General features: G+C 38.7%; 1 protein-coding gene across 1 annotated transcript in view; it reads right to left on the reverse strand.

Annotated features, from left to right (window-relative positions):
* ctnna1 (catenin (cadherin-associated protein), alpha 1) overlaps window positions 1-27,260 on the reverse strand; it is a 109,335-nt gene that overhangs the window by 8,526 nt on the left and 73,549 nt on the right. Inside the window, exons 10-16 of the mRNA XM_073854557.1 lie at window positions 27,161-27,244; window positions 26,734-26,890; window positions 24,038-24,238; window positions 20,970-21,121; window positions 14,470-14,580; window positions 11,977-12,158; window positions 7,843-7,948 (exon numbers count right to left, since the gene is read on the reverse strand). Coding sequence (XP_073710658.1) covers window positions 7,843-7,948; window positions 11,977-12,158; window positions 14,470-14,580; window positions 20,970-21,121; window positions 24,038-24,238; window positions 26,734-26,890; window positions 27,161-27,244 — 993 coding nt within the window. The remainder of the gene's footprint in view (window positions 1-7,842; window positions 7,949-11,976; window positions 12,159-14,469; window positions 14,581-20,969; window positions 21,122-24,037; window positions 24,239-26,733; window positions 26,891-27,160; window positions 27,245-27,260) is intronic.

The following is a 27,260-nucleotide window of genomic DNA, read 5'->3' on the forward strand; positions in this document are numbered from 1 at the left end:
CCAAGTGTAAGCAGCCTCTAAAAGTGGTTACCTTAACTGGACATCTTGGTTTTCACTTTCAAGAGTTTTTTTTCAAGGCTTTTACCTCTTATAAGATTCCCTTTTATAGTAAAGCAAGCGTCATCTTTTACATATGAATTGTAATGGTTTCACCGTATTTCCATTTTCATGAATTTCTCTCTCTGTGAATGTGTGTAAATAATGCGCTTCTGTCCTCTAATATGAGAGTGAAACCACTGACTATCCTTGAGAAAAGTGTTCAAAACAAAACACCACCACCAAGATATGAGGATTTCCACTGTCAGGAGCGATGAGCGGCAAAGAATGCAGGTGTTGAAAAATAACAGATTTCACACTTCAACGTTAAAAATATCCTGCTATAAAAGTGAGTATGAAGGTCAGGCCACATCAGAGAAAATGTCATCCAGTCTGCTGAATTCTGCTCTAAATGGGTGAAGGAAGCAGAACAGCATGGGAAGAACTTTGACCTTTCATGGAGGAAAAATGCCAGTTTCTATTATTCACCGACACTACAGCATTTTAATGTAGACAAACCCTGATTATAAACACATCATCTCTTACTTATGCACACTAAAGAGATCGGGAGATATGATAGTGTGCACTTCTCTTTAGAGAGAGGTCTAATGAACACAACAGATGACATATGGAGGTGATTAGACAATGAGAGCTATTCTGTGAGAGATATGATTACCTGGTGTTTATATCAGTCCCAAACCACACAAAGTGTTAACCAGTCACCAAGCCAGTGTCTCTATGGTTTCATCTTCAAGATCTTCTAGTTAAAGGGATAGTTATTCTTCTACTAGGAAAACTTCCATAGTAGGAAAAACAAATGGAATTCAATGGGTACCGTCAGCTGTATGCTTACCATCATTTATCAAAATATCTTCATTTATCGCAATAATTCCATAATATTTGTTTTCCTACTATGGAAGTCAATGGTTTATTATTTATATACAATTTAAATATATAATTAAATACTTTGTATATTAATAGATCTTTTCTTTCCCTTTAATTCTCAGCGGGATGAGAGCGATGCATTAATCATGTTTAACATGAGCACTATTACTATCGCCTAAATTCGCTCTTTCAAAACTCTGTTGGTTTTTGCACCTGGGTAAAAGCCTGAAGACAACAAATTGTAGACAAATATGAAAATCGTCTGGAAGAAGCAAACTTCACTTTCCATTTACACAACTGATGATGACAGTATTTGAGAATAAAGCAGGTGGAGAAACACACGGACTGTGACCTGTGAGACCGCAAACTTCATCTTTCAACACATCTTCAAGTGTGATCTCATTCAAGATTGTATTTACAAGGTATGCAAGTGACATTCAAATACACAGCTGGAGCAAGAGGAAAATACAACAACACGTATAGCCTGGCACATATCCATAAACTACAAAACCAATATTAAGGCGAATTGCACAAATGTATTCGCACAGAGGCGAAATGTAGCCCACACATCAGCATTCAGTGTATAAAATGGAAACGACAATGTACCAGAAGCAATCGAAGGTTCATTTTAAAAGCACCTGTTAATATCAAAGTCATTTTTTACCGAGATAAGATTCATCCGATTTTCTTTAATAGAGAGACGTCTAATGCACTCGGAGAAAAGAACGTCTCCTCATGTGGCTAATGTGTTTTATATTGCGTTTAAATGGTCTGGTGGTGCGCTTGTGTTTTTTTTAAATGTCTAAATATAAAGCCATCACGGACTACGGTGATCAATCAAGTGCCATTTGAAACAGAATGATGATCTTGCTTCTATGCCGCCCAATTACCCAAAGAGGACTCCCAATATTTGCCAGAGCCAATGCAGTCTTCAGTTTAATAATGTGTCCTGATCTACAGATCCTGATCAGAGGAAAACTTTAAACTCAATCCTGATGATGAAGATGTTTGAGGATTTATGATCATATTCTAACTGATGTGAATCTCTGATCAGTTGACAACTGAATCGCCAGTCAACATTACACCTGCCAGAAGACGATTCAATATCAGACCGTTACTCAAAAAGCATATTTATATTTCACATCGCTTGTGTTGAAACTATTACCCAGTTCTTTATATGGTTAAAGAAATCTCTTTCTGTGTGAATCTCAGGGAATTCTGGGATTTTGGGGAACTTTCCATGGAAATTACACAGGAATACATGTACATTTTGGCACATGGTTTAAAATGAGTCACAAGTTGAGGAAGATAATGTTTGTGTGAGATGCAGTTTGTAAATTTTACAAATAATTTCCTTTAATTCCTTAAGTTTTGCAATGTAACCTGTGATACCTTTATTGATGTGCATTTCACTGAACATGAAACTGACCTTGTTAAAACCAAATGAGGTGCCTAACCAGAAAACATTTTTGTAAAAGTTTTAGAACAAGACTATAAAGTCCAGAAACGCATCCTAACAAAGAAAACTCACTGGGATTCAGACGAAGCTCTTGTATTGATTTCAAGACCTAAAAGATTTGCTGGATGACACCTGTGGAGAGCAATTTTTAAAAGGTGCTACAGAATCTGTAGTGAGATAAAAACGCCCGAGCCCTTCAAGTACTTTTTGTTCTTCAGCCACGCTACTATTTATTTGGCCTTGAGCTCGGGTCTCCGTCATGCTTGGAGATTGAACTTTCAAGCCTCAGTTTTTCTTTAAATAGCAAACTGAAAGAGAAAACTCCAATGGGCAACTGTTCCTAGGATTCTGCATATGGCTGGGCTTCTGCTATATCTTGAAATCCATATTTCTGAAATTTTGGGATGAATGTCCATATATGATAAATATATCAGTTTTATTCAAAATGCAATAAATGTTTACATGCAAGTCAAAGCATTATGTCATGATCGGCTTTACTGAAACGGAGTATGATGAAAATAAAATTAGACAGGTGAAGAAAAATACACAAAAGCTAATTGGAAAGCTTACATCTGACCTCACAGTATCCGATGCAAAAATGAAGAGGTAAATCCATGTAATATTTAATTTGCCTTTACATCACAGTAATTCAGAGACAAATGGTCAAGGGTTTAAATACTTTGGTATGAATATCTTTATAGGCAATATGTGTGACCCTTGCTGTCAAAATGAGTATGAATGCACAAAATCAAGTTTTGAGCTAGAGGCAACAGAAACTATAACTATATCAATTTTGGTGGAAACTGAGGTTTTCATAAAAATAAGTACATTAAGCCCTTGTCTAGCGATCTCAATGCGCTAAATAGTCAAACATCTTTAATGATCTTTATTTGTATGTTTTCAGAGAGGTGTATTGTCTTAAATGCTCAAATCTAATACAAAGATGCGTCTCCATCCACATGTGCGTCTGATATTTTGGTTTTGGTTTAAAACATGGAGGAATTAGAAAATAAAGCACAGGACTTGCTTGATGTTAAAATAATTGGGTTACTCACTAAAATATGGTGCAAACACAACATTTTTGTCATCATTTACTATATTCCCCAAAGTAAATCATCAGACTGAACAAATTCATTCACTTTGTGCATTAAAATGTGAATACATTAATGTAAATACATCAAAATTAATTTTGCTGTCACAATCATCTTCAAACAAGTGTAGCTGTGTCACTTTCTGCCAGATTCCAACAAATCATACATCATTTTGAAGTTTATTTAATAGAGAATGTCAAAATATAAACTCATTTTTGGAAATTTGCTCATTCTGACTAATTTTGCCAGCACTGGTCACATTTATATTCAGATATGTAAAATATGCCAATTAATACAGCCAAGGCAAATTCACATTGGAAATATCACAACAAGCCACAGGAATACAAATAACTAATCAGCCATTAGGACATAAAAGCAAAAGAGTACAGACTGGTGGATGTCCTCTAAGGTACGGCTAAGATGAAAATAAGTGTGGTCTCTTAGATTTTTTCCTCGTCCACTGTAGAGGTAAATTTACAGGCCTGTCACTGTTAAGCAGCCACGGGCGAGAGCTGGGAATAATCCAACCTCTGCCGGAGCCTTTGGATCACTATAAATCTTCCCTGATTGAATGTAAATCGGAAAAGTACACTACCTATGTCAGTATAGATCACCACATAAAGCTTGTGCGTTGCCACCCGCAGTCCTGCCACCATGCATGACTGTGTGTCTGTTTAATGCCCTCATGTATGTGTGCGTGTAACGTACATGGGTGTTTATTTATGGATGGTGAGGTGGCTCACACATTTACATTATAAATCTCAATTACACAGCGTTATTTCATTAGATAAAACCCTCGTAAGACGCCCCCTTTAAGGTATTTGCCTGTAAATTCTTAATAAACCGCAGTGCAGACCTTTGTGTGGCCATGACCTAAATCCTGCATCTTCATCTCTGCACTACATTCATTCCTTTAAACTTTAATCAAGCTCTGTTACAGCCATTCAAACTATTCTTGAATATATCTGTCAGCACCCTAAAAAGAAACAAACCCTCTGTGTCTCTGTACAACAGTGTTATGAATCGCTTGTACGGCAAGATGGTTTCTATACACCTGAAGGGTAAAGTCTGATTCACAGATAAGATGTACCACCCGTGGATTTTTAAAAGACCTCTATTCAGTCGCACCATTTGCTTGGGTACCTCTGTCTTGTCTGCATCTTTGGTTGCCCTTAAAAAGCAGAGGAGTACATTTGTCGCATCCTTATTTTGATTAGACAGGTTTAAGAGTCAAGCCAGCTGGGACATTTATGTTGCCGTTTCTTTGCTGGCTCAAAGTAATAGCCGACTTATGCTATGCTCTTTTTAAATGTCTTTCCCAGTCCCAATTTAAACCACCTACATGGACCAGGTTTCAAAACGATGTTTAAATTTAAATAAAATAATTAATTTACACAAAATACTATGAAAATATCAATATTACATATTAATATTTTTGGGCCTGTGACCACTACAGACGCGGCTTTTGTGTTTTACGGTGTCTGTCTGCAATCTCAGCCGTTAAATAAGCACATTTCAATGACATGACAAACTAGACAAGCAGACAGGAGTGATGCTTTGGCCCACCATTGTGTATTCTGTGACAGGCCTTTGATATGACAAACAAGAAAAAGAAAGGGAGAGCACGCGAGTGAGGGTGCGAGGGAGAGAGCGTGTGCGAGTGAGCGTGCAAGAGAGAGAACATGCGAGTGAGCGTGCGAGAGAGAGAGAACATGCGAGTGAGCGTGCGAGAGAGAGAGAACATGCGAGTGAGCGTGCGAGAGAGAGAGAACATGCGAGTGAGCGTGCGAGAGAGAGAGAACATGCGAGTGAGCGTGCGAGAGAGAGAGAACATGCGAGTGAGCGTGCGAGAGAGAGAGAACATGCGAGTGAGCGTGCGAGAGAGAGAGAACATGCGAGTGAGCGTGCGAGAGAGAGAGAACATGCGAGTGAGCGTGCGAGAGAGAGAGAACATGCGAGTGAGCGTGCGAGAGAGAGAGAACATGCGAGTGAGCGTGCGAGAGAGAGAGAACATGCGAGTGAGCGTGCGAGAGAGAGAGAACATGCGAGTGAGCGTGCGAGAGAGAGAGAACATGCGAGTGAGCGTGCGAGAGAGAGAGAACATGCGAGTGAGCGTGCGAGAGAGAGAGAACATGCGAGTGAGCGTGCGAGAGTACGCGTGCGGGTGTGCGTGCGAGAGTACGCGTGCGGGTGTGCGTGCGAGAGTACGCGTGCGGGTGTGCGTGCGAGAGTACGCGTGCGGGTGTGCGTGCGAGAGTACGCGTGCGGGTGTGCGAGAGTACGCGTGCGGGTGTGCGAGAGTACGCGTGCGGGTGTGCGAGAGTACGCGTGCGGGTGTGCGAGAGTACGCGTGCGGGTGTGCGAGAGTGCAAGTGAGTGTGCGGGACAGAAAGCACACGCGCAATTGAGTGTGCGAGAGAGAGCGCATGCGTGCAAGTGAGCATGCGAGACAGAGAGAGAGAGTGCGTGCACGCGAGTAAGTGTGCAAGAGGGAGAGAGAGAGTGAGTGGGGGTGTGTGACAGAGAGACTGGGTAAATGAGTGTCATGATTATTTGCTTTCCATCCTTCCTCAGGCTCCTCTAAATCTGATGAATCATCCTTCAGTGTGAGACACTGCCTCCTTTGTAAGTTTTTTGCCTCGTCTGCACAGGAAGGTTTGAGGATCAGTCTAAATATAGTCCTGAGTAAATATATATATAAAAAAGCTGCCACCTGGTAATTACGCTGCTAATTAAAGACGAATCACACTTAATAGATTCAGGTCTCACACGGGGCTTTCCGTACCTCTCACATTTCGTTCACCTACTGCCCTTAATTCCTTCATTCTCAGTCAGGACAGGATAAACCCAGAGCTGGTTTCACTTGGGGGAGGGATGCACACATTTAAAAGCACTCAAGCAGACCCATTTTACACAGTCGATGCACACTTAACTTATTCATGCATGTAGCACTTCAGACTATTCAATTCCCCCAATTATTAATCTACATACAAATCAATTCCACTACTAAACCAAATGTGGGATTATAACAAGAGAACGCAATTTACTTAACATGTGAGCAGAACCTGCGCAGCACCCATCTGTTTTCTGCAGAGAATTATCATTGTATTCACCACACTGAATAAGCAACATCAAAGACAACGCTGGCTATGAAAGCTCTTACAGTCTCTGAACCGGACATTTTGTATTCCTCTCCAATTGGGTCAGCACAGGTAGCTTTACTAGCGACTTGAAAAGTGGAGCTGCGGCTTGCCGGATCAAAGTCTGATCTAAATAAAATATCAAAAGTGTGAAGCTGCAGTTCCCACGAAGACTGCTTATTATGCGAGATTATGTTCAAGGAATCTTTTTGAAAGCGTACTGCAGATGTTCGCTGGCACGGCTAATTAACGGCCACAAATGGGATAATGCAGCGTATCTTCACGTCCTTTGGACCCTACACTGCAGTGGATGGGTAAAAACCATTGAACCGGACACAGGGATTTAATACTTAGCACATCCCAGACCTTTACAAGGTCACACCGTTCTCTGTGCTAGTTTGTTAGCATTGCACTGAAATAATGCAAGTGTCTTATAGATCTTAAAATCATACCCTGAGTGCGCCATTTAGATGTCACCTGGTAATTTTCATGCCAGCTAGCGCAGCATGATGCGTGAGTTTAATTAAATGACAAACCGAGAGGCCTTCACGGTGGGGTGAGTAATGGCCGACGATTTTGTTGTGCAAAACCCTTTCCCTAGTTCACAATGTTCCTTTCTATTGAGAAAAAACTAAGCACATGCCACTGTTTGATGTTCACTGAAGTTCTTTCAATATTATTTTCACAAAGCTTGAGAAATAAAAGTGTTTCCAGGAAAATAAAGTGTTGGACTACGGGGATTAAATTCACAGCAGCCCCATAGTATGAATTGTACAATCAAAGACTTGATTATCATTTCAAAATGTTTCTAGCATTTTTAGGTCACCTGATGCAAGTAATTAACAATTATTATTTGAAGCAGTATGAACTAAAACCTCACAGAAACACCTCAATATGCATCTGCTCCCAAATATAAGAGGTGTTCCTTTCCAATAATGTTGGGATAACACTCCTAATATCTCTTGATTTAATTTTTTTACTATTTATCTCAACAAAAAAAAAAAACTATACGTTAGCACTCCTAAGTACATGGGTCTTTCCTTGGCATCTGTTTATGTAAACAGCGTCATTTTGCAATCGTGTTTAATCTACATATAGAAAATACCGCTATTTGTGCAAATCTGCAATGGAAACGTAACTACAGTAGGGCCTTATAAGCATTTGATGTGTTTAGTAAAACACAAGAGCATGATTAATTCACCAACCAGTGATGTAGTTTTGTTAAACTTACTTGATCTGCTATTGCACGGCCCAGCTTGTCCATTCTTGAGCCGGCTTCAGCAATCTTCTTTGCAGCACTGATCACGTCTGAAGTGTTTTTGAGTGGTCCTTTACCCCTAGGAAAAACATTGAAATATAAAAATTACACACAAACAAACACAGCTTTAACAGTTTCATTCACAGTTCGGTTTTGTTTTATTGTCTTATGAACTATGGATGATACGAGTCAAGATGTCAACACAAGTCATTTTGCAGCCAACTGCTCACGGCAGCGCAGCCCAACATGAACGATGCTATTTGGCCAAGACAACATCAAATCTCCTCCAACTGATTAATCTCATTTAAAGGAACATCCCCTCCAACATGCTTTCATTCAGTCTTAGCTTGAAGACAGATGTAAGAAGAAATGAGACGCATCAAAAAAGCGAGACGGACAGAGAGAGAAAGACAGAAAGTTTAAGCTAACAACAATTCCCACCCACTTCTGTAAGTTTCCAGGGGTCATTGCCACTTCAGTTCATTTAATCGTTCTGGACTCATCCGTCGCTGCGTCCCATGTCGCCCCCCTCCCCGCAGCGCTCAGGCCGAGCCATTTGCCAGTTTTGTGTGCCCATGAGGGACTGCAGGGCACAGTTGGCAAGTGGCGCAACCTGGATTCAAAGCTGCTCTCTTCAGGCTAAACCCAACAATCCAACCCACAACAGATGGAATTTTGTGTTCCTCTTTTCCCCTAAAGTCATTACGACTTCAATGTTTTTCCGAGAGGGTCTTCCCACGAGCACGTAATAAAGCACGACATTACAAGAATTAAAAAAGCCACCAACAAAAGCTTAAGTACATTTGAAAAACACAAATCTGATTTTGATTTCCCTCCTCAGATGAGGTGACTGTAGATCAAGGGCGACTCCATTTCACTTCACAATCCCATATTTGAATATTCAAATCTGACGGAGTGCCCGTGAATTAGTCACTGATACTTGTTCCAGATGGGGTAGCGCAATTGTGCGTGTGGTTTATGGCTACTCAAGCACTGGACCACAGCATGCACAGACAGGTGGCTCCAAAATATGTGACATGATTCTAGGCAACGCATGCTTTATTCATGAGCAGAAAGGGACGTACGCAGAACCGGTGGCAGGGCGCTCCTCTGAAGATATTGAGGCTGGATAAAGGCTCTCGAAATCAATTTCCTCTTTATAGCATTAACCTTCACGGGACCGTGTACCCACTCAAGGTCGAGGGGCAATAATTTGGGCAAGGACTGAATTAACTCGCCGAGACCTTCGCTCGGCACATTTCTGCAGGTGACACATCAGCATCGATTGCCATTTTTCATGCAAATGACACAAAATCTGTGCAACATTACTGACAGATGTATTGCAGCCTTGTTGCTTTTAAATTTAAGACAATAACAAATTTCAACAAGATGCGGTCGTCTCAGATTAACCTTCAACAGAAATAATGCCATCAATTCAATAGAACAAACGATAAATATATGCATTACATGGCAGCAACATCTAACAGACAAAAAATGATAATGAAAACAGTTGACAAGAAATGTCATTATTAATTAGTTAGGCTCACTTTATAGTGGGGTAAAACTAAACTGAGCAATAAGCATTGAAGTGTTTGACCCAACCACTACAGCACTGCAATACTTCATAGAAAAAAAAAAAAAAATCAACTAATAAAAGAAGAACAAAAACAGACAGATGAGAGGCCTGACGTATATTTAAAGGTGCATTGTGTAAATTTTAGCGGCATCTAGTGGTGAGGTTGTGAATTGCAACCATTGGCTCAGTCCACAGCTCACCTCTTGCTTTTGAAACACATAGAGAAGCTACCAGACAAACATGTCATCATTGGAGACAACTTAGTAAAAAAGTTTGTCTGTTAAGGGCTTCTGTAGAAACATGGCTGCTCAAAATGGCGGCTTCCATGTAAGGGGACCCTCTGTGTATGTAGATAAAACGTCTCATTCTAAGGTAATAAACACATAACGGTTCATTATGAAAGGTCTTTATACACCCCTAATAATATCGTTTTGTATATTATTTTGCATTTCTGTCAAGAGATCCTTCTAAAAATTACACACACTGCACCTTTAAGGAAAAGAGTTCATGTATAGGATGGGATGATTTTTGTTATTGTCTACAGAAGTAATTTCAAGCATTTAACCATAAACCTTCAGATTAAAAAGAGGTTTAAGATCATAGTTAACATTTCAAATCTTTTGACTGGTAGTGTACATATCAGTGATGCATGGGTTGATCCAAAATGAGCGGGTGCCTGCGGTCACCTGCGGTTAAGAGTCATCCAAAAATATTTTTTATGATATTTGGGTTGCAGTTGGTCGGGTTGTTTAAAATAAAGATGCAAATTAACGATTTTAACAAATTACTACTTTAAAATCATCCAAAAATATTTTATTATATTTGGGTTGCGGTTGGTCAGGTCATTTGAAATAAAGATGCCAATAAGCGTTTAAACAATTACTACTTTTAAAAAAAATGTGGGCCAGGAAGCAGGTCGGGCACAATTTTTTTCAGTCCGAGTTGAAAATGTCGGTTTGGTTGCGGGTTGTTTATACATTGACTAATATGGGAAATATACTTTGATTTGTTGTTTGAACAACCATGTCACCTGTGTGTGCACAACCACCCTATAATGATAAAAATCAGCTTTTTTAAAATCCCTGTAAAACCTGAATAGTCTTATGGGATGCGCTGATGTCACTTGCGCAGGCCCCGCCCACAATCAAAGACCACGGTATGGTCATAATTTAAATCTTTATATAAATTATTAACACAGATACATTATGTATAATGAAGTAAGGGGATTGTCTTATATGTTGTATGTTTTATGTGTGTGATTTTATGTTAGTATAGATAACAGTAAATGGGGACACGAGCAGCAGCTCATTTGCATTTAAAGAGACACACACACAAAGAGACACACACACAAAAACTGCACTTTTCCTGCACTCCCAAAAAATGGGTCTTTTTAATGTAGTGTCACCTGAGACATCTTTAAAAAAGCCATATTAGGTGACCGTTAACTAATAACAGTTTGGCATCAGCCGTTACTATATTGTAGATATTGATATTATATTGATGAAATGAGCATATATTGTAGTAGTGAGGGTTCCTGAACAAGGAAAAGACGGACAAGGGTACCTTTTCTCCTTCCGGGTCTTTAGATAAGGTGGCTATAGATAAGTGAGAGTCATTTTGCAGATATTACAATACAAGTACATCAGCCATTCGTGTCGTTTGTGTGGTAAGCATAGGCAGGGAGAACAGATAGACCAATACATTTTCTCTATCTCTCCATCACACAGCGTGTCCTCGGGGAGAGCAGATGGCTGTTAACTCTCAGGTGTGTGGACCATGAACATCTTCTCGGTCACACCTACAATGTGCCTTTCCTTCATTCTGCCATTAAAGAGAAAAGGACCGCGGGTGACCTTTTCTCTTGCTAGAAGCTCATGTGTCGTGTTTGTTTCTAGTTGAAAATACGGTCCATATGACTGAATATATTCTTTCCCTGCAACAGCATTTATAACCACAATCAAACTGTACGTGACGGTAACCCACCCACAACCGTTTTCTGCCGCTGTGTATAGTTGTGTTAAAAAACAAGGCTGAATAATTTCTCTAGCCTACAATCTCTTGTCTTTCACACACGGGAGAATATATGAATCACGTATGACAGAAAAACAAAGAGGCAGGGAAATGAGGCACGTAAAAGCCTAAGAAAAAAAAACCACACAGCTCATTTGCTTCCACTAAGAGGGAAAAGAATTGCATGAGATGGAACCAAGAGCTTGTCTCGGTTAATATTAGGCCTCACTAATTGATGGCCGATTTAAGCAAATGACAGGGGAAATTAGGTATAAAAACCAGACCTCACCAGCTTGCTTTTTAATATCAGAAAAGGTTTCTCCTGGAAGAAAACGAGTGCACATTTCACGGCCAATGCAAACTGCCATACAAACCAATATAAAGCTGAATCACTGAGCCGGCACATAGTGAAACCGAAGCATTAATGCATGGCCAGAGAAGCCTATTGGGTTGAGTCTAAGAGGTTTGTGTGTGTGTGTGTGTGTGTGTGTGTGTGTGGCAGTAAAGAGGTTTGCTCTAACCTGGTGAAGTCAGTCATCTCCATCATAATCATACACATCTGCTTGGCCAGAACGATGATGTCATTACCGCTGTCATCCCACTTGGACACCTCGGCGTCCAGTTTGCTCTTTTCCTCCTGGAAACTGGCCACCTGTTCTGCAATCTTCGCCTTCTGCTCCTGGGGTAACTGAGCCATGATTGCCTGCCAATCCACAGATAACATTTTTTATATATAACTAATCCCATAGAAACCTGCACGATACACTGATCTATGACAGAATATATGACAAAAGATATGCAATTAATAAAAGAAAATTGGTGTTTAATCGCCCATGCTGGTTCTTTTCATCTCTCTTACACCTTCCTTTGTCTCTCTCTCTCTCTCTCTCTCTCTCTCTCTCAGCGTGAAATGGGTAAGCAAGAGATTTTACAGCTTTGGCGGATGGTGTAAAGGCTATAAAACTTCATTTCTCCAATTCTGTTCACAACATTTTGTGCTGAGCAATGCTTGGTGGATTGTGTATGGAGACTCAACAGTAAGGGTCTTATAACTTAAACTTGTCCAGGCCCAAAGTGATGAAACAATGACTGATACAAATTCGAACAAAACAAGCAAAAATATAGTTTAATGGTTTCTATACCCGTGTCTGCTTTCCTCATAAACATACATTACTCATCATATGTAACCAAGCTGTTACTTGAAATTCTCCGTTATTTTATGTTCATGAATAGCAAACAATTATAAAGACATATGAGGCGTGTTCTCTGACCTACATTTTAGCCAGCTCTCCTACTAAGAATTGCATTTTTTGGCCCAATAAACTCAATTTGTTGTTTAAATGTGGAGCACCAGCACACGTGACACACATTAGCCCACTGACTGGGATTCCCACTGGAACAGAGGACTAAATCAAAAGCCTCCGGAGGATAAAACAGGAGGCAGGACAGTGATTACAGATTTATATAATCATATTCTCATTCAAGCACAAACATCTACAGCCCTGTTTCCTAAAAAACTCTTCAAACCAAAATACTGCTCGCTTCCCAGCACAAGATTCAATTGAAAATCTGAGCTCTCTGCAAGACTTTCTCAGAATAAAAGCTTTCTAGTTTTGAGTCTTGCACTCTTTATGAAAGTCTTCTTCCTTTGGGGCCAAATTTATTTGGTGTTATTTTTAAGCGTACATAACTGTATGAAGACAGGAGGTGAGAGGTCTGAAACAATCAATAAATCAATTAAATTTGTAACGATACGATACGATACATTGATGCCACACATAAAATATCTATGTGATGTGCATTTATTTTGACAGAGACATTAGACGTTATGACTGCTAAAGTATGCAAATCATGGGTTTGGAAACATTTTGTATTTGGAAAATGGATTGGACAAAAAACCTTTGCCAGCACTCGCAGAAACACTAAAGACCTTGACTGTTCATAAGATTAATTTTATGTGACATGTTTTCCCTCATTAAGAAAAATGTAAAAGATTGTGCCTCTTTTAAAGAGTTTAATTAAACGTTCATGTTATATATTTTGGTTGCATTTGTGAGTTCATAAAAATGTAACCTAATATTAAACTATAGATAAATTAACACAATCATAATTGCACTGAAGAAATGTTTGCTGTATCTGCAAATATCACATCGCTGTTATATTAATTTAATTGCATTACCGTGGGCATTAACAATAATATTTTGGATCATGCATTTAGTTTCGGGCACACTTGTTCCTCCTTTTTTGCAGTCACATAAATGTTTTTTATTCAAAGTAGTATTCAGAGAAAAAAATGTCACTCTCACTAACAAGATCCCCATGCACAACTTTGTGAACATCACCTTTCTCTCTCTGTCTCTGTTTATGACTCAATACTGAATTTAAAAAGGAAACCAGGGTGCCAATCAGCAGTGTCTCTACCATCACAACAACTGTGGACTAAAAAAATATTCAAACTAATAAAATCATAAAAATACATCTCTACACTCTTCCTTCCAGCCATGTCAGGATGGATTTTTATAAGCATTACCAAGGCAACAGAGGAGGATGTGTAGAAAGAGAGAGAGAGAGAGAGAGAGAAAGAGAGGGAGCGTGTGCGAGCGAAAACGAGAGCGAGCGAGTGAAATGCAGGTAGAGAGGGGGCGAGATTTGATGTCTGTTTCTCTGGTGGCAACACCGGGCGTGCTGTTGACATGAAATCAGTACAGAGTCTTAACACACAGATTCAGAGTTCCTGTGCTAATGGAGTGGAAGAATGAAACGCAGGTGGACACTACTAATCTGACCTGTGAGGAAAGCATTTAGCACCTCGCGTGTCTATTTACAATTCACTAAGTCTGTAAATGGAGTGTGGCAAGACTCAAAATTAATTAATTGCAGTAAAAATCTTTCAGCAATCCTGCAGATATATTCATTAAGTGCAAAAGTGTAGCCTGTACTTTGCTGACCATAACAGATTCCTGGGGAATAACAAAGTAAAGATTTCTATAAAAAAAACCCCTTTGAACTCTTACCCGAGCGCTCTGTCCAGCAATGAGCTGATCATCTTCCGTCTGTACGCTGGTCCTGCTGCGATTATCAAAGTCATCCGTCTCAAAGTCCGAATCATCCAGCTCCTCTGGGGTCTGTAGGGTGAAAAGAAAATATTTTGAGAGTTAGCAAGATAGCAGGATTACCTTAAACAGCAAATCACTTACGATCAAACTATCACTTATTCTTACTGTCGGCAATGGCTGAAATAAATAACAGTGTATAAATGTTAAAGACATTTATAAATAGGATGGTGTTTTATAAAGGTGTTCTGGTTTCCAGGGTATCAACAGACAGCTGCTTAGATGCTCTGGGTTTTCATTATCCTCAAGTCTTTGTTATATTCTGCTCCCTACATGGCTTTAATGCAAGTCTAAGGGATTTTATCTAAGACTCAAACCTTCTCAAAAACCTGCATGATTTAAGATATCATTCATAAGCAGAAAAAACATCATAGGACGATGAGCAATACTAGCAAAACTCTTAGATGAGCAACAGAAACCGTAAGACTCGTCTTAATAAACTGTCGATGTATCTTGAATGAAAACAATGTTAAGAGAGTTAAAATAGACTCTACTAGTCACTAGAGAAGAAAATGAATAATCTGGTGCATCAATGCAGCTACAGCAGCAGATTTTCCCAGTACTGAACTAAAGGAAGACTCTCGCTCGCTCTGTAATCCCTGCACTGAATGCCAAACATGTCTCTTAGAAGTCGACTGCTCTATTAGTATGCACTTGTGAGACGAGGGACCTGTTTGCTGAGGGAAATGATGAAGAAAGAGGTGGGGTGGTGCTGCATGGGGATCCTCACTGGCAGGAAAATACATTTTAGCTTACAGAAGAGGATGAGATATATACAGAGATACGGATGTATTATTTCACCAGTGCTGCAAGCTGCGCTTATCCGACTGTCTGTACCATCAGTTTATGAAGAGATTCTCACTGACTTACATCAGCTGTTCCAATAATAGACATCTGAAATAAACCAAAAACATACTGCTATAGCTAATGTGAATCATAACATTGTCCAGTTCGGAGAAGCCAGTTAGGGTGCTGATGCAATAGATGTGGACTACCTACCCATAAATCCATTCGTTTATCCATCTCTCTATTTCTCTCTCACTATCATATCCATTCATCCATCCATCCAGGGCTTGGCAATTTTACAATTTTTTTTCCAATTAATTTGAATTTACGTTTTGACACAATTAAAATTTTATTTAAATTGGGGAATGAAGATTTTGAATAGTAGTTTGTTACAGTCAAAGTGAAACAGTGCAGGCATCATCTGATTACACAGCAGGGTTATACTGCATTAAATATCAAACGGCAGCCGCCCAGACAAAATTTCCCAACTCCAAAACCAATTAGGCGATTTTATTTTATGAGCTTTTGTTCTGTATACGCTGTGAGAGAAGTAATAGAGAGCGTTGTTATCACTCTTCATGCACATTCACGCTCTGTCTCTTAGTAAACATCCTATACAAAAGTTTGAAATGTCCTCATTGTAAAGGTGAAAAGTGTGACTGGAAATGTATGACTCACAAATTAATAATGACTTATTTGAACAGATTCAGTTTAAAGAATGGCTAAAAAGAAGTCCAGCATAGCATACATTATCCAAATTATTGACAAAATGATTCATGAAAAATCTAATCAAATATTAAATAAATCATAGGAGAATGTTATGAATAGTTCAAAGAGAAATAACAATTGAATTGTTTTGTGTAACGTGATGTGAGATTATGAGTCTGTACTTAAAACCTATTTTCAGGCATTTTTATAATATTTTGTTGTATTTGATTGTAGTGTAAGTTTGGTTTTCACATTTAGGCTACTATAATTTTCCAAACAATGACGAATTTTATAGATATTTTAAAAAAGTGATAAAAATGGATAACTATACTTTAGTGCATTAGGATTAAAACTTCAGTTTATTTAACTAGATGTTCTTGCATCTTACAGGAAAGAAAATATTACTGCAGTATTGTTGTAGTTATGTTTTAAGTTCACTAGTAAAACAATCTAGATTTATTTTTTGTCATATCGCCCAACCCTACATTCATCCATTCATCCATCACATTTAATATATAGGTCATACTTTACCATAAGGTTATATTTGTTGACATGCAATAGTAGTATAATACATATACAAATTACAGGGTTTCCGAACCTTAGTTAACATTCAAATTCAAGGAGCTTTCAAGGACTTTCCAGGTCCAATACACTCAAATTCAAGGAATAAATGTGGGGACGCATTTCAAGTGAGAGCAAGGTTACATTGTGTTACCTTTTAAGATACATTGTTACAGTTCCCTTACTAGGGAACTCGGGCTGCGTCACTGCGGTGACACTTTGGGGACGCCTCCAGGGGTAAGTGCGTCTGAATGTGTATATCAAATTCAATGATGAGGCTTAATGACAAAGACAGGGTGACGCAGGAGCCAGAAAGTATATCGTTATCTGAAATATTGTCAAAGACGGCGTTACAGGGACGCAGGAAGTAATGGAGTCAATGGAGACGCAGCGTCTCGTTCCCTTCTCAGGAAACAACAGTTACATACGTAACCCGAGACGTTATTAAGTGTTAAAGCAAGTCTAGAATTTTTATGATATTATCCTACAATACACAGGGAATAATACGGATTTTTTTCCAGAAAACTTCTTGCATAAAATAGATTCAAGCACTTTCAATGACCTGTATCTATGTATGTATATTTTAAAAAACTTCCCAGGGCATTGAGTTTTGTTCCCCTGATTCACAAACTTTTACGGATTACAACGACCTGTGGGAACCCTTAAATTACATTGTGTATTAATCAATGTCCACTTACTTAATATTTTTTTAAAAAGCAAATATTTTTAGGGAAGCAGTGCTAAAACTGTATTTATTGAATCAATATTATAGATCACCAGCACAAAAGTGCTGCTCTTCATCTCAAAGTATAAACTGGGGCAGTAGTGGGCAGGCATTTAAATAAACAGTCTGAGTCGCCTGAAGCAGTTTACTGTAGGTAAGATAGAGACGGGGCCCTTTCAGGATACAGTAACCTCACTACAGGACATGTGCGACGGAAGGGCCATTAATACCAGTGACATCCTCTGAATGGGAGTCGAGGAGTGCCTGGCTGTCAAATATTAGGTGACGGTCCACCGGCGAGGAGTGTGATCACGGTACTTACTGAGGTTAAAGACTCTGTCCATCTTAAGTAGCCTAAGTCGCACACTTGTCTGTTTAGATCGAGTGTGGTGGGGAAGTTGATGCCCACCGGGCACTAGCGTTGGCTGATTGCTAGCACTCCAGATCTGTGCAAATATATGAGCTTAACATCGCGTGCTCGTGGAGGAACTTTAGACTCCACTATTAGACTTGAAGTTTTCTTTTCTGCTATCTCAGAATGTCTGCGGGGAAAATTACAACATGCCAAGCGGACTGCACCCTGAGAAAACGATTGCCAGACCTTTGGGTGGTTTCTTATCAGTTTGGACAAAATAGTGGTGTTAGAACAAGGGCCCTGAGGCGCATAAAAATTATTTCTGACTACGATACGGCCAGAACGGAAAAATACAAACCTACGTCTATTTAAGTCAAGTGTTTCAGCACAAGGGGCATGTTTAACACTCGGTGGCTGTGTTAGACATGTTAAACCAGCAACAAACAAATAAACCAAGAGAGCAAGAGGGCTTTTAATTTTAAACAATTCAATCAATCTAGATAACTAGTGCCGCATTTGTTTTCCAATCCTGGCATTTTCACTACAGTACTCTCAGGATTTGAAAAAAAGGGAAAATGGAAATTAATTCCCCTTTCTAAAATCAATTCCTTATTCTAATGCAAATATACGGTGTAATTGGTTTCCCCTTGTCTAATTTGATGTTTATTCTAATTCAAGCCTTCGGTCATTATTAAAAAAAACTTAATGCGCATCCGCCTGCATCAAACTGTCGATACGAATCACTATTTTGAGGTCTGTAAGAAAGAGGTCGGTCAATGTTTTGCAAACTGTGTGCGCACACAATGAGTGCAAAGAATTGGAGTCAGAAGTGATTAATACATAAACACACATTTACCAGTCACCTATTGATAATTGTTTAGGGTTTGCTCATTTCTTCTAGTTTCTTTTAATCACATGCTACTTCAGCTTCATTATCCGGGTCGTGACCGCACTCTCCGTTTTAACTAAAGACGCTAATATGTTCGAAAACACAGCCAATTACTCAAATTCAGTCTACATTATCTTTGCAATTAATTGAAAACTCATTAGTCTGGAACTATGAAAGACGATATTTGCCTCAATGAATGCCGTTAACCTAGTTGCTCTGCGTTTTAGCGGGGGTAGTTAAGGCTTCGCTCGTTTCCCCGTGCAATAAGAAAGGACCGTTGTCTGCTCATTGTCAGTCTGTTAGCTAACGCTTCAATGAGAGCTAAAAACCATCTGTCCGACGATACGTTTCTGCTCAGACAAAGACCATTAACTCTCAGACAACTACAGATCCCATTATAAGTGCATGTGGAAAAGAAAATCTTTTCAATTATGCTACAACTTGCCTAAAATAAATCTACCGTTTGATACGAATAAGCAGGCACATACGGTGTACAAGCAGTGTCACATACACATACAGGTACACAGACCATTTAGTCTAAGAAGAATGTTATTATGAGTTATATATAGCCTCACTGAGCAAAGAACTACTTCCATTTAATACCTAATGGGTTTAAAGCATCTAATTGAAGTTTACATTAATAATACAAGCTTCCAGATGATGGAATAAGAAAGATCTAACAGCACATTAAAGGACATGGAGTTAAGATTGTACTGGAAATGCAGTTTCTGACTGATGTAACAAAACAAGTTAATAAACTCAATTCTACTGAAATGCTCTAAGGCAGCGGTCTGTAACTAGTCTTCTTTGAGTGCTAGATTTAATAAGTTAAAATTGTAAACATGATTTGGGCCAAACTTAAACCCCTATCTTTATAGGTCATATATTAAAAAAAGCATTTTCAAAAAGATGCACATTTTGTTTCCAGTATTCCTCTTAATTACTTAAAACTAATTTTCTTTGTCAATATTTTAAAAACAATTGCAGTTTACCATTGCAAGAATCAAAATGAACATTGCACAAAAAAGTGCAAGTGTAAATAATGTATTTGTATTTTATAAGACTAACTGTAAAGTAGAGCTCTAAAATTTCTTTAGTTTATAATGGTTTCACTTCAATAAATTGTTTTATTTAAGTATTCACAACATATAGCCAGTCTCATTCTAATGACTAAAATTTCACTTCATGTTTTCTTTAATATTTTACAGATATATAAGCTAAATCGCATTTCCAGTGTTCACGACATTCAGATGCAACTGTCAGAGTCGCCCCCTAGTGGCAGTCAATGAAATTTCCGTTTAATCGTAAATCTACCTCAACAGGGGAGAGCAGCTCATTTCAGCGCAAGATCCTTTGATCTACTAATATATTTATACTAGGGCTGTCAAAATTAATGTGTTAATGTAAATTAATTTTAACGGCACTATTTTTATTAACGTGCGATTAACACAACGTGCAATTTCTAAATTCCAGAAACAGCTCTTTTCAACCACAAAGTATCATTACTTTTTTCCTGCATTACCTATTCAAAATATTTAAATGATCACAAAGGAACTGTGATAATAGTTTCCATATAAATGTCTATGATTGAGGGAAAACAACTTCTTTCAACCAGTAATAAAACCTATTTATTAGTGAGTCACTAAATCTTTCAGATTTATAAAAATAATTCAAACCAAGTAAATATTTTTAAAGAGATTGCAATTCATTTTTTGTGAGAACCTCTAGTAAATTATGGTATTTTGTGTAGTTGGCATTGAGAATCGTGAAAAAAAAAACAGATTGTGATTCTAATTTTTCCAGAATCGTGAAGCTCTATTCTGAGGTCAACTATATGCTAGTTGTTTTTATTATTTAAAATGCAGTTTTATTCTATTGTGACCGTGTCCAATCAAATCCTCTCCAAAATAAACATGCATCCTTAAATGTGTTTTGAAGGTACTTGGAAGATATTACTGTTATTTTTCTAAGAAAAACTCACAAAAACCGAAAAATAACCTCAGTGGCCGAACACAAGTTCATGGATACAGAACAACGGCTGGATGTTACTAGATTCAGCTGCATAAAGATAAAGACATTCAGATGAACAGACTTGTTTAGCTGTAACTCAGAAATCTCTAGACTTTTCCTCACATATTTGTGAACCTGCCATCTGCACTGAATTGTTCTCCGTCTGCATTGGAGTTTTACCAAAAGTGCACGTCTGTGTTGAAACGGCTTAGTAGGAAACATGTTTGGCAGGATAATTCAACATCCGCTTTCCTTGTATGGAATGCAAGCTTTTATTTTGCCAAACATCTCCAAAGGGGTCAGAACACTCCAAGTAAGATGTCTTTAAAATAAAATTCAAGGAAAAGTACAAAAAAAGGACATCTCACCCTGATCATGAGAACAGCCTTCCTGATGTCCCTCACACCATCATAGACCAGTCGTGAAGCATCGATGAACTCGTTCTCATCCACCGGCTGTCCAGAATTTGAGCTCAGAGCCTCCACGGCCGCCTCTACCTGCTCGGTGAAACGCGGCATCACTGTAAACAGACACACGGGGACAGACAAGGACAGACGGCAAGGTCAGAAACATTAGGCATTAATCTAAATCGAAAATGCAGAGATAAATTTTACCGGCAGGAAGAATTCCATTTCAACTCTGCAAACATGAGTCAGACGAAGAACAATTTAATCAAGACATCCCGCCCGTACAAACGTACAAGTCAAATTAGATTTGATGAATTACATTTCTACACTTCTTCTCATCCAACTTGGAACGCCTTGATCGTAGCAGAGCCAAACACAGGAATTCATGGATGTGTTGGTGTATTTTAATGATTGCTCAGGGTAAACTTTTAATCAGGATTAACTTTACGCCAAGTACAGCAGATGAGTACACTTAATCTAGATGCATGCTCCAATGAATCAATCACAAGACAGGTGGCAACAGGACCTCAGGATGGGGATTTACACACAAAGAAAAGCATAAACCCTTCGATTTAATCTAAAACATTCCCAGAGGATACTTGCACCTTTGTTTTACGGATCTGACCGCAGCACTTGCTAAATAAACCGATCTAGTATTACTTTGCAAAATGCAAACAGCGTTCACTACCAATTATTAAATGAATTTCAGTGCTACTCTGTTGAATGGGGCTTTGCTTTTACAGGGCTGTGCTGGTCGTTGCCCTTCAATAATGAACTGAATCTAGGTGGTGATTACAAAATGTTTTTATGGCTAAAATATGGTTCCCGCTGCTAGCCGAGCCATTACATTTCTTGTTCAAATTTGGGCTGAGTAAGCACTGGGGAAACGCAGCAGACTGGGTGATTTTGGAGCAAACCCTTGTGATTCAACATGATCCACAACGCTTTGCTCAAGCATTTAGTTAAGCCTACCCACCAGCTACACACTACCTCTCTCAGACTAAGTAATGGTCCCTCCCCAAAGGCACTGAACACATCTACATTAATACTTATTCTCATTCACAATTTAGGAACGCATGGGGAGCACAGCGGATGGACCATGAGGAGATGAAGTGAAAAGACGACATTCGAAGGAAAAGAAAGAACATTAATTAAACCATACTCTGTGATATAACACATCCTCTTTATGACCCGGTCAATTCATTATGGTAACGGCTGTATGGCATAACATTTCCCATGAGAAGGTCCTTCAATGAGCTGGATGATCTTTAGTTTGTCCCAGTGGAAAAAACACTCGGATCCTCGTGGCATTCAAGCGACATTACATAAGCACCAAGGAAGGTAGATTATGTGTTATTTACTGAAAGTAATATTACATAAATATTCTTCTTACAAAGCGGGACTGCAGACTTGGGCCACATTTTTGTGTTTAAATGGCAACAAAATGTAAAAAAAGGTTCTCGCTGGTGCGTCACATGGCTAGTGCAAGGCAATACGTTTAAAAATACACTTTTTTGGCTTTGATGATGGTTTTGTTTGATAAGACCCTTATGTCTCGGGATCATTTAGAGCTCTTTGAAGCTGCATTGAAACTGTAAACTGTTGTGGTAAAACAAATGAGAAAAATCCTAAAATGTTTCCATAAAAAATATATATATTCTTAAATGAACAAAGAAAAACAAACATCTTTGATGACATGGGGGTAAAGTAAATTATCAGTTTTTTTATGAAAGGGGAGTAATAATTTGTGTAAACCAGCACTCTTTCAACCTTTTAAACTCTACAAAAATAAGAAAAGTCAGGCCCAGATGGTAGCAGATCTATTTTTGGATGCCCATGCAGCATTTTCAGACATTAAAAAAAGAACAATGACTTTTAAATAGAAATTAACACATGCAGAAGTGTATATATATATATATATATTTTTTTTTTGTAAAGTATAATTCAGACTAATAAAGCACTGAATAACATTAGTCACTGTACATTAAGTATTTATTACCATTTCAAATGAGCAATGTTGTTTATTGTATACAATTACCAACATGAATCAGTCTTTACAATGGGTAGGCCTGTCGTGATAATTACTATATCGACTTATTGCACGATTAATAAACATGACCTCTGTAGTTTCTTCCTTTTTTATTTTTATTCATGCTTAAGCAGATACAGGCTTTAACAGTTCAAGTATCAAGAGCATATCATGATCTGCAGCTACTCAGGACTGAATATTTAGGATAAGTGACATAAAGCATCAGGAAATTACAGTTTTTATTTTAAGGAGGTGTTTATTTAGTCTCTTCTTGAAGGCCTGAACATTCTTTGAGGTGATTTCACCTACTACAGTTTTTTCAAGGCGATATACTACCATAGTGTTAATACCATTAACATTTTAGCTAATCACGCATCAAATGCTGCTTAACCAATGACTGGTACACCTTTTATAATATTTATTTATGTTTAAATTATTTAGAACATTTATATTTCCTTACACTCAAATTTCATTGTGTTTTTGGGAATATTCCCAAAAAATGAAAAGTTGTGTTCTTACTGTTCGTTCACACCAGACGAGAATGAGCAAATAAATTGCGCTATTCATGTGTTGTTGTACTTTTTTTTGAGTTAATTCGTTTCATTCTCAAACTGGTTAACGTGGCGTGAATATCCGCCAAAGTTCAGATATTTCACATGTCAACCGCCTGAAATGCTCAATTCGTGCCATGTCATTAGCGCCGCATGATGTTTATCGCATCTTTGGAATGAGTCAACATTTAAAATCTCTTGAGCTCAATGCTTTAGTCACTTTTGGTATGAACGCACTATTAAAAAAGGTGTATTTGCTTTATGATGCCATTTTATTGTTGTTATAAAGTCAGTGAAATAAAATGGTTTTAAAATTACAATAATATTGATTATTCCCATTATTTCTGGGGCAATTGTTTTTCAGACATCTGAAAAGTAGGTTTCATGACAGGCCTAACAATGGGTGTTCACACAAAACAACATCCGATCTGTAGAGTTCTGGTTTGTACCTGTATCAGTGAGAAGCCTGGTGGCCTCCAGGACCTTCTCGGTGTAGACTCCAGGTTCATAGTTGTCCATCTCAGAGGTGACCACGTGGACCACACGTGCAGCTCTTCCACGAATAGCCCCGGCGGTGCGATCGAGCCCATCGACGTCTTTCTCTTGTAGGGCGATGACACACTTGTTAACATCCTCCAGAATGTGATTTTCTAAAGCGAAAGCAAACGAATTCAGTGTCAATGTTTGCAATGATTCAGTTTACACAAGGACACAGCAATGAAAACCACAAAGCGCTACCCTGCACACAATGCAAAGCAAAGACGACAAGAAATCCTTCAAGCTTTGTGACTTAAAAACATTAACGGGAATCACAAGTGCAGACGGAAAGATTAAACCCAGACGCTCAGACAGTTTAGTAACGGGCGTCTAGGAAATGCAAATCAACATGATAAACCATAATCTGTCCTTGAACGGAGGGGAAGGCAGTCCGTCAGGCTAAAGTTTACATCAACACCATTACAAGACACATTTGAGAGGGAGTTTGTGATGGAATTGACATTCGATCACGTGCGTTAAGCATTTTTTATGCTTCTTTATATGTAATGGCAAAACCTTCAATGACTGGGAATAGTCCGTGTCATCACTTACAGGTATAGAAATAACCGTATAAAAGCTTTTCAACTCTTCTGCAAAAAGCCATTATGGGTCAGATACAAATAGTTATTATGAAAGTCAAGCTGACTCCGTCGGTAGCATTCTGTAAATGGTCTTAATGCTGTAAAAAGCTCGTTCTTCATGACACGTCACCTGGGAGAGTAGTTTTCACGTACGACCGCTGAATCATAGTTTGTCTGAAATGCTTTAAAAAGCTTTCACAAATGACATTTATAAAATAAAGCCAATACGGTTAAGACACTTAACACTGTGGCTTTAAAAGTGCTGCCTTTCTCAGACAATATACAGAGGTAATGTCTGGATAACATCCTGTCTACTGTCACACTTTAACAACACTGATGTATACTTCACTGTCTATGATATCCCACAATCCTATGTGTGCGGTTTGGTGTGTGTGTAAATTCTAGCTGTGTCCTAATTCAAAGGCTGTGACCTCCAAAGGCTGCATTGTAAAGGGCCATTCACATATAATGATAACGATAACTATTAAACAGTTTTGAAATCGTACACCACAACTATAACGTTAAATATACAATGAACAAAATCGTTGGGATCACGGATGAACAATAAATCAGTGACAGCCAATCAAATCTATTTGAACTTCAAGTGCACGTGCATTTAAAATGACAGTGGAGAAACTCATATGTGCTCCATAACATAAAATGACCTCAGGTATCCAGCGCTGATGCAGTTGCTGTGAAATTGACTAGGTAATGTTTTTTATTATACTACACTGACTACACCAAAAGGTAAGATATTAGATTACACAAACTACTAGATTCACTGTTTAGTGTGAAGACATCTGCTGGTTATACCTGCTGTGTAAATGCAACAAGAACGTCATATTTATACATTTAATGAAATGTGAACAATTTAAGCATTTTTAGTAAAGGAAATATGCAATATTTGTTAATGCCATTAAAGATAAATGATTTGTGCAAGTACTGCACCTCGCGAGCAAATTAGCATCAAGTTATCGTTACCCTCTGGTGGTGTGGAGGCTAATATAGTTATGGGTGTATTTAACATTATAATGTGAATGACCGATTGTGTTGGACTGTAAAAAAAGATGGACGACGCGACTGTCGCCTCCCTCCATTGTAATGAATTGAAGCAAAAAATTTTCGACCATGGTCGCTGCAAAGTTACATAAAAACGTGACTTAGGAGCCAAGGCATGTGCAGAAGGAATCGTCCATGGAGCCAGAGGCGGAGCCGTAGTATCAAACTTCCTAACCCAAATGCTCGCGGGCCCAATTTAACCACGCCAATCATAACGACACGCCCCGTTTCTAAAGCATCAAATTACTAGCTAAAATGAAACTTATCATAAAAATGAACAATTGAACATAATCAGCATGATGACAACTACTTGAAAAGACCAAAACCATTTTTCGGAAACTGTTATTGGAAGTGTAAATATTTTTTTCATTTAGAGCAGAGTCCCATTCGTTTGAATGAAGAGGGCGGGGTTAATGACTCGTACTGCAGCCAGCCACCAGGGGGCGACCAAAGAGCCAGCGGCTTCACTTTTCAAGTCTTATGATGCTCACCCATGTCACAGCAGCGAGACTGAAGACTAGTAAGGCCGTCCCAATTCGAAGGCTGCATAAAATGGCGTAGCTTCGATGGGTCAGTTTTCATATATAGTTCTGTGTTGTCGTCCGCGTCGACTCGTAATTACACATGCAGACCGCTAGTAGGCAGTATCCATGTTTGTAACCACAGTAGCAATAAAACTGACAAACAAGCAGCCGCTTGGCCAGTAAACCCACAAATGAAGAAGCAGCAGCATGTTGTGTATGGTTTGGGAAATAAACAGCAACTTCTGTTGCAGTTTGAGTTAAATCACTCCTCAACTTGTTTCTGATTTTTGGAATTTACTTTAGATCATCAAGCATGACCTTATGATGCTTTGGAAGGCTCTGTCAAACTAATTTTCTTTTTCTTTATACAAACCACACCAATAACTCATTCACTGACTGGACAGGGAGTCAATATCACACTAAACGTTTGTAACGTCAACTTACCAGACACGCATAGAAAGTCGTCAATGGACGTGATGTCATCCACTGCGTCGGTAAGAACTCGCACCTGTTTCTCCCAATGGTCCTTAAACAAATCCATGTTATCCTGGGCCACCTTGCTGTTCGGTTTGGCGGCAAGGGCCAGGGCTGCATTAATCACCTGCAATTACCACAAAACAATCCATTAATCCAGAGTTCAGATGCAAGAGAATCAAAAACATGATTTGCAAATATGTTCCTTGATTACATGAGCTTAAGTCTTTTATTTTTCTCTGCATAATACAGTACAACGCTTGCAGATTAGGACTGAGATTAAGTCGTATTTATTTTGATGGAAAGCTACATGGACAGAGCTCAGATTTTTTAAAAATGTTGAAGCTGTGATCGCAGTGTGGATGCGCCACGGGCCATCCGTGAAATTTCGGCGTACCTGAGGGCAGAGCGTTTCCAGCTGGGAAGCGGCCATCCGCACCAGCTTCACTCCTTCCTCATTATTGGAGATGGAGCATGCAAGGTTGGCCACCTCAAAC

This window comes from Misgurnus anguillicaudatus, chromosome 16, assembly GCF_027580225.2.
Source record: "Misgurnus anguillicaudatus chromosome 16, ASM2758022v2, whole genome shotgun sequence".
NCBI classification, from domain to species: domain Eukaryota; kingdom Metazoa; phylum Chordata; class Actinopteri; order Cypriniformes; family Cobitidae; genus Misgurnus; species Misgurnus anguillicaudatus.